This window comes from Mesoplodon bidens (genome assembly GCF_964165515.1).
Source record: "Mesoplodon bidens genome assembly, chromosome: X".
NCBI classification, from domain to species: Eukaryota; Metazoa; Chordata; class Mammalia; order Artiodactyla; family Ziphiidae; genus Mesoplodon; species Mesoplodon bidens.
Genome location: NC_138163.1, coordinates 140801095 through 140815699, shown reverse-complemented (window position 1 = coordinate 140815699; position 14605 = coordinate 140801095). Strand labels below are relative to the sequence as shown.

The 14605-nt window shown below is 47.2% G+C and overlaps 1 protein-coding gene across 1 annotated transcript in view; it reads right to left on the bottom strand.

Annotated features, from left to right (window-relative positions):
- The window catches only part of LOC308608977 (cAMP-dependent protein kinase catalytic subunit PRKX), an 83222-nt gene that overhangs the window by 31169 nt on the left and 37448 nt on the right, over positions 1-14605 (bottom strand). Inside the window, exon 3 of the mRNA XM_081222382.1 lies at positions 2320-2583. Coding sequence (XP_081078508.1) covers positions 2320-2583 — 264 coding nt within the window. The remainder of the gene's footprint in view (positions 1-2319; positions 2584-14605) is intronic.

Here is a 14605-nt window from a genome sequence, read left to right as displayed (position 1 = left end):
CTGCGTTGGACTTGTATTGGACAGCACTGCTCTAGACAGAAATTTTAGGAACTTAAATTACTAAAATTGTCCGGAGGAACAAAACATACATCTTTGTCCCTGGAAATGAAGTGCTGTAATGACAGCCGGTATTATCAGCAGCTGTGACGGTATCAGAAAAAGTAGAGTCCACACAGGCATAAAGAACAGACTGGTGGTTGCCAAGCGGGAGGGGGGTGGGGGAGGGATGGATTGGGAGGTTGGGGTGAGCAGATGCAGCCTCGTATGTATAGGATGGATAGACAACAAGGTCCTACTGCAGAGCACAGGGAACTCTATTCAATCTCCTGTGATAAACCATCATGGAAAAGAGTATGAAAAAGAATGCATATACATGTAGAACCGGAATCACTTTGCTGCACAGCAGAAATAAACACAACATTGTACATCAACTATACTTCCATAAAACAAATTTTTGAAAAAAGAAAGAAAAAGTAGAGTCCATTGTGTCTCCCCCTCTGTCTGGGTGTCTCTACTCAATGCCTAATTGTATCAGCTGATGGGGTGGGCAGCTGGGGACACAGGGAAAAAAGCTTACGTTTTATTAGAGGATTACAAAACAACAATAGAACAAAAACCACAGCAAAATCACCCAAAACCAAAACAAACCAAAAACCTAGAAAACAAATGTGTGATGTAAAGGATGAGAGACTGCCAACATAGACAATAAGAAAGTTCTATTTCCCCCCTAACCCTGCCCCTGGCCCCAGCTTTAGCCACTTGGGGTCTTACTCCTTTCTTTGGCATAAAAATCTAGAATTGAACTCAAAACCATACCTTTAGACCCCGAGAGAAGCCCCCAGTGCTTCATGTAAGGGGTGCTCCTCACTTAACTGCATGGGATTTAAAATACTAACGGTTAACGCTTTTATTCTCTACATCATAGGCAGCGTTGTTCCCCGTAGAAAGAGCGTGCTGTTTATATACTAAAAGAGTCGTGAAAACGCAACACATACGGCTTTGCAAGTACATCAGCCTTACTTATCCTGCATGTTGTCCTTTCCTAAGCTCTAAATTATAGGACGATACACATTCATTATCAACACTTCTCCCCAGGTAAACCGAGCATTCAGGATCCTTGGGGCGAATTCATCCAAAAGGTATTTTATATGGAATTATGTAAGATTTTATTTTATTTTATTCTTCTTCATGACATCAACTTTTCGGTGCTAACAATGTTTCTCAGAATATTTGCCCCAGTAATCCCACTTTTGGAAATCTATACTATAGCATTCATCTCAAGCACGTATTTATAAAGAGTGCATGTACTGCACCTGTATTGACACAGGAGGACAGTCACACTCATCAGGCATGTGCTCAGCCAAAGGACTCTTATGGTGTTTTGCTGTTATAAGAAATGAAAAGATATGTTTAAAAAAAGATCCGACATAAAAGACGATGTCAACATGTTTAAAGGCATAATCCTTCCTGCTCAAAGGTGGTGGATTAAAGGAATTCAGCTCTGCGCTCTCCCGAAAAGACAATGAAGAATGATGGGAGGAAACTGTACAACAGGTGATCCACCAGGACTAAGAAGGAACCAGGTGACAAGAGCAGCAGCAGCTTGGAAGGTACCCAGGAGATGAAGCTCTGTCTGAGCAGAGCTGAGGGGAAAATGGAAGGGAGAGTGCGGGGAGAAAGCTCCTGGACTCCACGTATGTGCATGGAACATTCGATAAAAAGGAAAGCTAACTTGAGAGCTATGCCCTCACACCTGTCGAATGGCTCTTATCAGAAAGACAAGCTGTAACATGAGTTGGTGAGGGTGTGGAGAAAAGGGAACGCACGTGCACTGCTGGTGGGAATGTAAACTGGTGCAGCCACTATGGAGAACAGGATGGAGGTTCCTCAAAAAACTAAACATAGAGCTACCCTGTGATCCAGCAATCCCACTCCTGGGTATATATCTGGAGAAAACTCTAATTCGAAAAGGTACAAGCACCCCAATGTTCACTGCAGCACTGTTTACAATAGCCAGGACATGGAAGCAACCTCAGTGTCCATCGACAGATGAATGGATAAAGAAGATGCGGCACATATATACAATGGAATATTACTCAGCCATAAACATGAATGAAATCATGCCATCTGCAGCACCATGGATGGACCTGGAGATTGTCATACTGAGTGAAGTGAGTCAGACAGAGAAAGACAAATACCATACGATGTCACTTCTATGTGGAATCTAAAGTAAAAGGAAGTCACAGCGCAGAGGACACAGAGCATGCTGCCAGAGGCAGGGGGCGGGACGATGGGAAAACGGGGGAAATGTGCACTTACTTGTCCACCAGTTTCTTGGCGAACCCGAAATCAGTGAGCTTGATGTGACCGTCTCTATCCAGCAGGATGTTCTCTGGCTTCAGGTCCCTGTAAACGATCTCTTTGGAGTGCAGGTACTCGAGGGCACAGACGATCTCTGCGGCATAGAAGAGCCCAGTGGAGCTGGAGAAGCGGCCCTGGTTGCGCAGGTAGCTGAAGAGCTCACCACCCGGCACAAACTCCATCAGCATGTACAGGAAGCGGTCATCGTGCCCCGTCCAGAACCTGCGGGACCAGAGGGGGAGTGAGGGCTGCGCCTCGGATGGACAGAAAGGGACGGGGACGGACGGATGCTGAGATGGCCCTTAGATGGAGGTCGTGTTACATGAACAGGTCATGTTAAGATATATCTCTAGGTAAGACATGATCATACTAAGTGAAGTAAGTAAGACAGAGAAAGACAAATACCATATGATATTGCTTACATGTGGAATCTAAAATGAGACACAAATGAACTTACCTACAAAACAGAAACAGACTCACAGACACAGAGAACAGACTGGTGGTTGCCAAGGGGGAGGAGGGTGGGGGAGGGAGGAATTGGGAGTTTGGGGTCAGCAGATGCAAACTAGTATATAGAGAATGGATAAACAACAAGGTCCTACTGTAGAGCACAGGGAACTCTATTCACTCTCCTGCGATAAACCATATGGAAAAGAATATGATAAAGAATGCATTCATACGTATAAGGGAATCACTTTGCTGTGCAGCAGAAATTAACACGACATTGTAAATCAACTATACTTCAATTAAATCTCTAAAAAAAAAAGATATATCTCTAGGTCCATGTTAGGATACTCATATACATGAACAGATGCAAGACATGTGTGGACACATATTAAGATTTGGTAGAGATCGATGTTAAGATATGTCTATAGGTATTAGAACAGAAAAACCAACACATACACAAATGATTACTTTGTAAGTCATCTTACAAAGATTACTTTGTAAGAAAAGATCCCTAGGTAGATGTTAAGATACTCATACAGATGGACTGATGCCCACATCTGTGTGTGGGGCAATGCTAAGATTTGGTAGAGAGCGATGTTATTGGTACAGATACATGTTAAGACATGGCATAGACATGTCACGTCATGTGTATACATACACGTTAAGATCGATCTCTAGGTGGATGTTAAGATACTCATATAGGTGAACAGATGTCGAGATATGTGTGTGGACCCATGTTAAGGTTTGGCAGAGATCCATGTTATGGGTACAGGTACTCATTCGATGTGCTAAGATATGGCACAGATGATGTTATCTTACGTGTACAGACACACGCTTAGACACGTATAGGTAGACGTTAAGATTCAGGTACACACAGATGTTAGGATACAGGGGGACACAATGCTGACGGATGGCTATCCTGTCGATGTGCAAAGGTCTCAGAAGGGCCAAGAGTAAATACCAACTTCTGATGATAAACTGGTGAACAGCTTGTTATGGGCTGAAATGTGTCCCCAACCCCCAAATTCATATGTTAGGTCCTCACCCCAGGACCTCAGGAGGTGATTCGATTAGGAAATATGGTCTTTAAAGAGGGGATGAAGGTACAGTGAGGTCACTAGGGTGGGCCCTGATCCCATAGGACAGGTGTCCCTATAAGAAGAGGAGATCAGGACACAGACACACAGAGAGGGATGACCCTCGGAGGACACAGGGAGGAGACGGCCGTCTACACGGTCTCAAAGGGCACCCACAAGGCCAACATCCTGACCTCAGACTTCCAACCTCCCCAAACATGCGCTAATAAATCTGCTGCTCCAGCCGTGCCATCTGGGGCGTTTCTCTCACAGCCCGTGCAGACTCACACGGGGTGGGCACACCTCAGGGATCACACCTGGTTCAGTGCCCCCAGGGTTGTCATCAAGGCTGCAAACTTCCAGTCCATTCACGATGGTCTCCCAGACACCTGCTGGGAAAGGTGGCCATGAACAAAACCCCAAAGTAAGAGATTTCTCAGCAACGACGGGTAGGAGATGTCCCCAGAGAGTCAGAAGAGACACATCATCCTTAGAAAGGCGCTGATCGGCTCTATTAATGGAAGAAAAGGCAGCAGCGAGAAACTGAGGAGAAAAGAAGAATATGGATGCAAGAAGAAGACAGAGTCCTGAATGAATTTTAGAGGTCATGGCAAAGAGGAAAAGCAACAACTACATCCGGGGGAGATAAGCACTGATGGAGAAGAAAGTTTGCCTGTAAAGGAGATGTAGCTATGTATGGCTGATTCACTTTGTGATACAGCAGAAACTAACACACCATTGTAAAGCAATTATACTCCAATAAAGATGTTTAAAAAAAAAGATGTAGAAAAAAAGTGAAACGCTCTTTGGAAGTAAGGGCTCTGTTTTTGAGTGGATTTAGGACACAGAAGCGTGACTGATGCACAAGCATATAAAGGTCCCCCTGCAGGATCGGGATACACAGAGGATGATGTGAAACAACGTGCCAAGGGTGCCTGATCCCCGAGCCCCCAGCCCGGGCGTCTTCTCTGCTCAGGACACTGTGCTCCCCTCCAAGGCTGACCCCAAAGAGCTGCATCCATCTGGGCTTCCACGAAAACAAAGGATGCTCGGAGCACCCGGCATCCCTGGGGGAGGATGCTCAGGGCATCAGCCACCAGATGGTCTTGCCTGCTGGGATAGGCTGTTCCAATAAAATAAAGAAAAATACAGGCACACCTCGTTACAGTGTGCTTTGCACACACCGCGTTTTTAACAAATGCAAGGTCTGTGACAACCCTGTTCCGCGAGCAACTCTATGGGCACCATTTTTGCAACAGCATTTGCTCACTTTGGGTGTCTGGGTCCCCTTTTGGTAATTCTCGTGATACTTCAAACCTTTTCGTTATTGTGGCGATCTGTGATTTTGGATGTTTCTATTGCAAAAAAGCAAGTCACGGAAGGCTCAGAGGATGGTGAGCAATTTTTTACCAATAAAGTGTTTTTCACTATGGCACCCACATTGCTTTTTTTAGACATAATGGTACTGCACACTTAACAGACTACAGTCCAGAGTAAACATAACTTTTAGATGCGCTGGGAAACCAAAAACTTCGTGTGACTCGCTTTACGGAGATATTTGCTTTACTGTTGTGCTCTGGAACAGAACCCACCGTTATCTCTGAGATCTGCCTGAAATAAACCGTATCAATATATACACAAAGCATTGGAGGAGATAGTTTGCAACGACCCAAAAACTAGCTGGAAGGAAAACCACAAAGCAATAACCAAGTGTGGCAGTGGTCAGGAAGGTATAAGTTTATGCAATAAATAAAAAGATGGGGGACTTCCCAGGCGGTCCAGTGGTCAGGACTTGGCGCTTTCACTGCTGAGGGCACGGATTCAATTCCTGATTGGGGAACTAAGATCCCCGTAAGCCTTGCGGTGCCTGGGGTCAAATTTGAAAAACAAAACAAAAACTATGGGCTGCAGAGAGGAAAAATGCCCCCCGTGGTAGATGTGAAGAACCTTTCTATGCCCAAGGGAAGCCTTTTAAAAACAACAAAGGACAACACACTCTTCTGATGTTCAAATGAAGGGCTGTTTTGTTAAGCAGTGTGGTTTATATGTCTTCGCACAATATGGGGCACGCGTTACAAAAGGGTTTCTCTACATGCGCGTTTACACGTGCAGACTCTTTGCACGACGGGCGCAGGTGGGGGATGACGGCTACCCTCCGATAGGGTTGCTATACGTGCCATTCTTTCTCGGTGTTGCTCGTTGATTTCTGTCTCTCGGAGTCAGAGACGGCCCGGGATCCTGTCTGTAAGAAGCACGGTGGCAGCCACGTCTAGGCGTTGCTTTTCCGCCAGTTCCTGAGAGCCCCGCGTCTCTGTCCTGTTCCCCTTCTCACATCTGACAGCCCAAAGGCTCAAGATTTGCAGTGTTGAGACTTGAGGGAACACAGGACGCAGAAAGAGAGCTTTGGGGTTGTGGGTTGTGGCTATTGCTACTGAGTGAAACACAACTTTGCCCCCCCAAAGTATCTCTTTAGCACGCGGATTATTTCGAGCTGAAATCAAGGCCCAAAGACTCAAAAAAGAAACTTTGACCTTCTCGCTAATAGCCTAAAAGAATTTAGATGGAGGAGCTGTTCCTGGGACCACTATCCTCACCAGAGATGTCTGCCCGTGGTATGGGCCACCCGTGGTGGGGAAACAGCAGGGCCTGGAGATCAGGGTCCACCCTGTGTCCCATTGCCTCTGCAGGCTCAGCAAACACTTGTTTACCAACCTTTTTCTTTTCCGTTTCCATGTCAACGGCCCTCCTCCCCTTTGAAGTCCCAAGCCACTACCCCAACAGGCTGTTTCGTCTTTAGCTGAAGAGGATAGCATTTCTGATGAGGGTTTGGACCATTTTTGTGAGTGACTCTGTTTTCCTGGGTCTCTCCCGTGTGTCCAGGGGATTCAACTTTTGTGTAACTTTCTCCTGTTCACCTGTCTCACGTCCATTTCATTCTTAGACCAGCCAGAAGAGCCTAGAAGGATAAGGAAAATGTCTTCCTCCCCGACAGGGCTTTCTGGAGAAATTGTCTGAACAGACGCCCATCTTCCTTCCATCATTTAAAATCGAGATGAGTCGTTATCTTTGGGCCGCCCGCCCTCCTTCTCCGGTCCACATACCAACGTGTATGGCACGGACGTTCCGTGCCGTGAAGCTTGAATAGAAGCGCACGGTATCCCAAACGCACGACAGCCTTGCTGTGTTTTGTGGGTGAGCTTAGAACCCAGCAAGGGCTTTGCGGTTCTGATGGGGAAATGTGTTCTAGGGCAGGGGTCCCCAGCCCCCAGGCCACGGTACTGGTCCGCATCCTGTTAGGAACCGGGCCGCACAGCAGGAGGTGAGCTGCCGCTCCCCACCACTCCCCATCGCTCGCATTACCACCTGAAGCCCACCATACACACACACCTTCCGCGGAAAAACTGTCTTCCACAAAACCGGTCCCCGGGGCCCAAAAGCTTGGGGACCGCTGTTCTAGGATCCTGATACCTGACCGGTGAACTTGTACACTGAACCTCTACGTAAACTGGTGACTTGCTGAATTTCTCTGGGGCAAGGCGGGTGGCCAATCTAGCTAGAACCCATGTGGAAAGCCCTGGTATTCTGGGATTTCGAGGCCAAACTGAGCCCTTAAGAAGACGTGAAACAGTCAATAATATCTAAGCAAGGGCACTGTCTTCTACAGCTGTGAATTGGGTTGAAAAGGTAGGAGAAATATATATAAGCCTATCTCTCCTCTGATCCAATGCACAAACACGTGCGTGTACACACACACACCTGGAAGTCATCAGTGAGCTGCTAGGCAACTCATTCTTTGCGTATCTTCTGTAACTGCTCCCACAGACCCACCATCAGGATAAGAAACTGCCCTGACGTATTCTCAACTCTGGAAAACAATGCGTCACGAGGTTCCAAGGCAAACTCATCTCAAGTCTCAGGAGCATCAGATAATGAACAATGCGGGGAGGTGAGCACGGGACCCAGGTGGGGTTAGCAGCAAGGAATGAGGTAACTGTCAGGGCTGAGCAAGTGAGTGGAGTGCGTCAGTCCCGAAAAACAGCGTGGCTGGACACCAGGTGATTCGGGACGGAGGCCGGGGTCACAGTCTCTCTTTCCGTCACCTGGGCTCCAGGGGAATTGCAACTTCATCCACGGGTAGGTCGACCGATACAGGAAGCAAATGAGGGTGACGTGTCTATTATCCGGCTCAATTCCTCACACGTCAAGCCGTTCTCGGATACCAGCTGGGTGTCCTAGAATTCAACTCAGCTCTGGTACTATGCCCCCAGAGTTAGCATCAGACCCCACAGGGTAAGGGCTCCGTCCCACAAGACCCCAACGGCCAGTCCAGGGGGTCACCTGTGCTTCTGACCGACCGGCTGCAGGTGCAAGGTTGCCACGACCTCTCCTTGGGTTTCATCTGCTAGAACGGCTCACAGAAGTCGGAGGAACATTTACGCACTAGATCACCGGTTTATTGTAAGAGGAGCTAACTCAGGAACAGCCAGATGGGACCGATGCAGAGGGTGAGATGTGGGGAGGGGGCAGGGGACCCCGACACCCTCTCCAGGCTGCACTCTCCCCAAATCTCTACCTGTTCACCAACACAGAAGCTCTCTGAACGCTACCTTTTTGGGGTTTTATAGAGGCTTCATTACATAGGTCTGATGAACTTGCTGGCCATTGGGAAGTGACCTCAACCTCCAGCCCCCCTCCGCTTCCCAAGGTCAGGGTGGGACTGACAGTTCCAACCCGCTAATGGTTGGTTCCCCTGGTAACCAGCCCCCAGCCACAGGTGACCCGGGGGCTTTCCAAGAGCCACCACTTTAACCTAACAAAAGACACCTTTATGGCTCTGGACACTTAGGAAATTTCAAGGGTTTTAGGAACTCCGTGCCAGGAACTGAGAAGACGACCAAATAAATATTTCTTACAATAAATCACTGTATCACAATCTCAAATGTCACAAACAAGGGATAGAGTGGGGAGAACTATATCGACCGATAAAGACGGATGAAGATGTTTGTTCCACAAATATCTAATGAAATCAAACAAAACTTCAACCAACCATCATACCTAAGAAAGCCACTGTATATTAAGCGGATAAGTCATTTTCACCTATGTAGATCACATGCAGAAGTGATCCGTCATCAGCTTGCTTAAGAAGCAACAGTTTTCAAATAAAGGCACCCATAACAAATAGAAATTATGGCTAGAAAACAAACAAAAATCCTGAGGGCCCTGATGCCACTTTCCTTCTCCAAATCACGAAAATCAAATAAATTATCAAAAGGGAGAAAAAAATTCCTCCGATACATCTTTGTTTCAAAGCTCCACCAGTTCAGAGGTTGCTTATATGGAAAGAATTTGTAAAGAGCTGGGTATTATTAATGAGCAGAGCTAAACAAATATCCAAACAGTTCCTGACACCACGATTCCAAAAAGTTACAGTCATTACTTGGTGCTTGTGGCTGACAGGAGGCGGTCCGTGTGACCACAGAGGAATTAAGCCCTTGAGTTTAGAAAATCGGAAACAGGATAAACCGCATCAGCCAATCTGTTCATCCAGTCATTCTCATCAACTGCAGGACACTCACTGTCTTTTGCACCGAGTCTATAAGAAAAATAAAAGTTTGAGGGCAAAAAGCAAGATTTATCACATCGCTACGAGAAAAGCATGCACGTAGTGGATCTAAAAGGCGTGGGACCCATGGTTAGCATCACTGAGCAACATCTCCAATAACTCACGATCACCCGTCTTTATTGACCTCACCACCCACTGGTTTTCTCTTTGTTTAGTGGATACATCTGGACAAGGACCCACTCCGGGGACTTCCCTGGCGGTCCGGTGGTTGAGACTTCGCCTTCCAGTGCAGGGGGTGCGGGTTCGAGCTCTGGTCGGGGAACTAAGATCCCACATGCCTCGCAGCCCAAACACCAAAACACATAAAGCAGAAGCAATACTGTCACAAATTCAATAAAGACTTAAAAAATGGTCCACATCAAAAAAAAAATGTTAAAAACAAAAAAAACAAAGGACCCACTTCATACCTGGCAATGTCCTATCTTGGACACATTGGAAAGGGCATCTCCCGTTTGGCCTGTCATGAGCCTTGTGGGAAGCAGGGGAACTGCCTCTAAACACCAAACACAAAAGGGGGGTGTGTCCCAGCAAGATGGGAAGGGTTGGCCAGGTGTATCTGTGGTCGAAGGAGGCTGGGGACTGACACACACGGAAGTTGGAAACGGAGGCACCAGTCAAACCTTGGAGCTGTGGACGCGCCGTAGAGAGTCTGCATGTTGCCGAGGGCAGGAAGGAAAGTCATTGATGGGATTGGAAAGCAAAGGAGGACAGTTGGGTTTTCATGTCAGAACGAAGCCCCAGTCTCCACTCAAGAGTGGATGAGCCCTGGGGAGGTGACTGAGGAGAAAGAGAGGGGACCCAGATGAACAAAGGTGGACGGACTTTGGAGATGTGATTTAGACGAGGAAAGGGCAGGTCTGGAAAAGATGAAAACGCTAACTCGAAAAGACACATGCACCCCTGTGTGCACAGCAGCACTATTCACTACAGCCAAGACATGGTAGCAACAGAAGTGTCCATCGACAGAGGAATGGATAAAGAAGATGTGGTACATATATACACAATGGAATATTACTCAGCCATGAAAAAGAATGAAATAATGCCACTTGCAGCAGCATGGATGGACCTGGAGATGATCATACTACGTGAAGTCAGTCAGACAGAGAAAGACAAACGTTATACAATATCACTCATATGTGAAATCTAAAAAGTGATAGAAATGAATCTATATACAAAACAGAAACAGACTCACAGACACAGAAGCATGGATGGACCTAGAGATTATCATATTGAGTGAAGTAAGCCAGAAAGAGAAAGACAAATACCATGTGATATCGCTTACATGCGGAATCTAAAATATGACACAAACGAACTTACTTACACAACAGAAATAGACTCACAGACACAGAAAACAAACTTATGGTTACCAAAGGGGAAGCGGGGGGAGGGGTTAAAAACTAGGGGTTTGGGGTTAACATATACACACCACTATATATACAATAACCAACAAGGACCTACTGTAGAGCACAGGGAACTGTACTCAATATCTTATCATAATCTATAATGGAAAAGAATAGGAAAAAAGTTTTATATAAATAGATAAAACTGAATCACTTTGCTGTACACATGAAATGAGCACAATATTGTAAATCAACTATAGTTCAAAGAATTAAAAAAAAAAAAAAAAGGAAGAGGAAAGGTCAGAAGCCCTGGTTAGAGTGAACACAGAAGAAAAGGAAATCAACAACAGTGCCCGGGGGTGGGGGGCGGGGAGACCCAGGAGCCGGAAGGGCCATTTGGGGGGAGTCCAGAGGAGGAACTGATTGGAGGTGTGGGGCAAAGAGGAAGGTCAAGAATTCCTTTCCAACATGAGGACCCTGAACTGCTTGCAGAGACATCTGAGCAGAAGGGACCAGGTGCCAGGTGGGCGGATGAGTCTAGCTTGGAAGGAGCAGGTGTGAGTGAGAAGCTGAGCTGAGGAGTCTAGCGTGTCTAGTGTGCAGCAAGCGCGACCACAGCGCATGATTTTGGGAGCACGCGCACACGTTCACACACGTCCGTCCCCTAGACCACGTCCGCTCCCTGGTCCTCCCACCTCCACCTTGCATGGCCCATGGCCCGGCTTCTCTCCAAGGAAAAGCTAAGAGACCTCCCTCCCTCCCTCTCTGTATGCCCTCACCCCTGCCCTGCTTCCTGGAACGCGTCCACCCAAAATGCCCAGGAGGGACCTCTATGAAACAGAGTTAAAAACAGGGAGAGGCAAAAAAAAATGTGTATAATATGCTGTAAGGATGCCACACTCTGCGTGTGCGTGCGTGTGTGCACAGAGCTCTTTAAGTACGGGGAGAAGGACACAAGGCATCATACCAAACTGTCCACGTGGTGACCTGGTGATGGTGGAGGGACAAAGGAAGAAAGAAAAGGGAATGAGTCAAGCTGAGAAAAAAAATAAAAAAAGAAAAGAAAAGCAGAGAAGAGAAGAGAAAATGCTTAAGCACTCTCCACGGGCAGGAAAGAGAATGAGATGTCAAAAATGCACTCAAGGAGTTGAAGCAGGGACTCAGACGTCTGTACACCTGTGTTCACAGCAGCATTACAACAGCCAAGAGGTGGAAGCAAACTAAGTGTCCATGGATGGATGATGGATATAAACAAATGTGTTCCAGTCACACGATGGAATATTACTCATCCATGAAAAAGGAAGGAAATTGTGATACAGGCTACAATGTGGATGCACCCTGAGAAGATGATGCTCAGTGAGAGAAGCCAGACCTAAAAGGATACACGGTGTGTGATTCCACTCAGAGGAGGTACCTAGAGTTGTCACACTCATCAGAAAGTAGATGGTGGGGCTGGGGGAGGGGGACGCAGTGTTCCACAGACACCATGAGTTCCAGTTTTGCAAGATGAAAAGGTTCTGGAGATGATGGTTGGGATGGCTGCACGATGTGGATGGACTTAATGTCACTCAATTATACACTTAAAAATGGTCAAGAGGGCAGACGAATGGATAAAGAAGATGTGGCACGTGTATACAATGGAATATTACTCGGCCATAAGAAGAAACGAAGTTAAGTTACTTGTAGTGAGGTGGACGGACCTAGAGTCTGTCATACAGAGTGAAGTAAGTCAGAAAGACAAAAACAAATACCATATGCTAACACATATATATGGAATCTAAAATGAAAAAAAATGGTTATGAACAACCTAGGGGCAGGACAGGAATAAAGATGCAGACATAGAGCATGGACTTGAGGACACGGGAAGGGGGAAGGGTAAGCTGGGACGAAGTGAGAGAGAGGCATGGACATATATACACTACCAAACGTAAAACAGACAGCTAGTGGGAAGCAGCCACATAGCACAGGGAGATGAGCTCGGTGCTTTGTGACCACCTAGAGGGGTGGGATAAGGAGGGTGGGAGGGAGGGAGACGCAAGAGGGAAGAGATATGGGGATATATGTATATGTATAGCTGATTCACTTTGTTATACAGCAGAAACTAACACACCATTGTAAAGCAATTCTACTCCAATAAAGATGTTAAAAAAAAAGGTGAAGATGGTAAATTTTATGTGATGTACATTTTACCACGATTAAAAAATTAAAATTGAAAAAATGCATTCGAGAGAACGTATTAATCAATTATCCCATAAACAGCAAAAAAAAAAAAAAAAAAGTGGCCGTCGTTGACAGTGACTACAGAACACACTGGCAGAGACGTCAGCTCTGAGCTCAAAGAAGCACTTTCCACCTTTGATTATTGTCTTTTATTTGCAAAGTCTGCAGTGAGCACCTCCCCTATGGCATTTTAATTAACTTAAAAGTCAGCCTCATTTAGCTGGAGACACCTAACTTTAAGTTGGTCACAATTTCTCCAGATGCTGCCATAAAGCTGGACTTCTGCCATTAAAAGGAGAAAATGGAAAGTCACTCACGTCACCCTTTCTTGAGCCTCATCGCCCGGCGCGATCTGAGGTTCTGGAACATCCCTTCCAGTTTCCGAACCGGCTCCATGGTAACCAGTGCCCCCCGCCCGCCCCGCCGAGGTGACCTGAACTTGTTTCGCCGTCCCCAACCCCAGGATCCCCCTGTTGTGGTCCCCAGGGGTCCCAACACTCGGTGGCTCCATCTGATGTCTTCCCAAGGACGACCACTCGCTCGCTCTCTCTTCCGAGGCGGCTCCCTGGAAACTGCCCCACCTGGAACCCTCTCTCTCCCATCCAACTTCCCAGGAGTGTGCCAGGCCAGTACACCGCTGTGCAAGGCGGGGACGGGGTGACCTCGTGCTCCGTCCTCGCACCCCAGTCCCCAGCTGAATGCACAGGGAAGCGCACCCTCCGAGGTACCCGGGCGCACAGTGTGTCCATCTAACCTCCCCAGAGGTGCCCTGGGGGCCTGTTCCCATCTCCTCCCCCTCTTCCTGAGTTACACACCAGCATCAACGCTGGAGCTCCCCCACAAACCCAGTCTTGCGTCCAAGGTGGACTCAGATTCCTCCCCACGTCCCAGCCTCTTGGCTGACCCGTGGCCCCTGCACCAAGAACTCCCCCGCACCTGTCAGCCAACAAATGCCTTCTCCTTCTGCGAGATTCCACTGCAGCATCCTCAGTGGCTTAGGATCTCCCACCCCAAAGGGCTGACGATTCCATCCTTACCAACCACGCTGGGATCTACCAGAGCCTCATCGGGAACTTCAGTTTCCCTCCATCAGGAGAATTCAAACCTCCCTTGTATAAGCATCCATCTGGCCACACCCCCCAAAATTCAAAATGGACATTTCATGATGTTTGGACAAAGAACAGAACAAGGAACTGGGAAGTGGCTGTGTTCCTTGTCACAGCTGTCCCTTGCAGGCGATGGTGAAAGAGGAAGGAGAGCTATTTCTGGACTTTTGCTTCTGAAACTCAAGTGCAAAGGGGTCAAGGGAAGTCAGAACAGGGTGTTCTTTCCTCCTTAACTATCAGAAAAGCCAAGGAACAGTTTTGCTAACTACCTGTCCATGTGCCAATGGAGATGCAGACCAGACTCAAGTCTGTGGGCAGGAAGAAAGACCTTTCCTTTAGGTCCTTTAGGGCTCGTCCTCTCCAGACTAAGACCCAAGTTCCTCTACGTGGAGATCCAAGCTGTCATTTCGCCAATAATGAGAAGGATGTGCC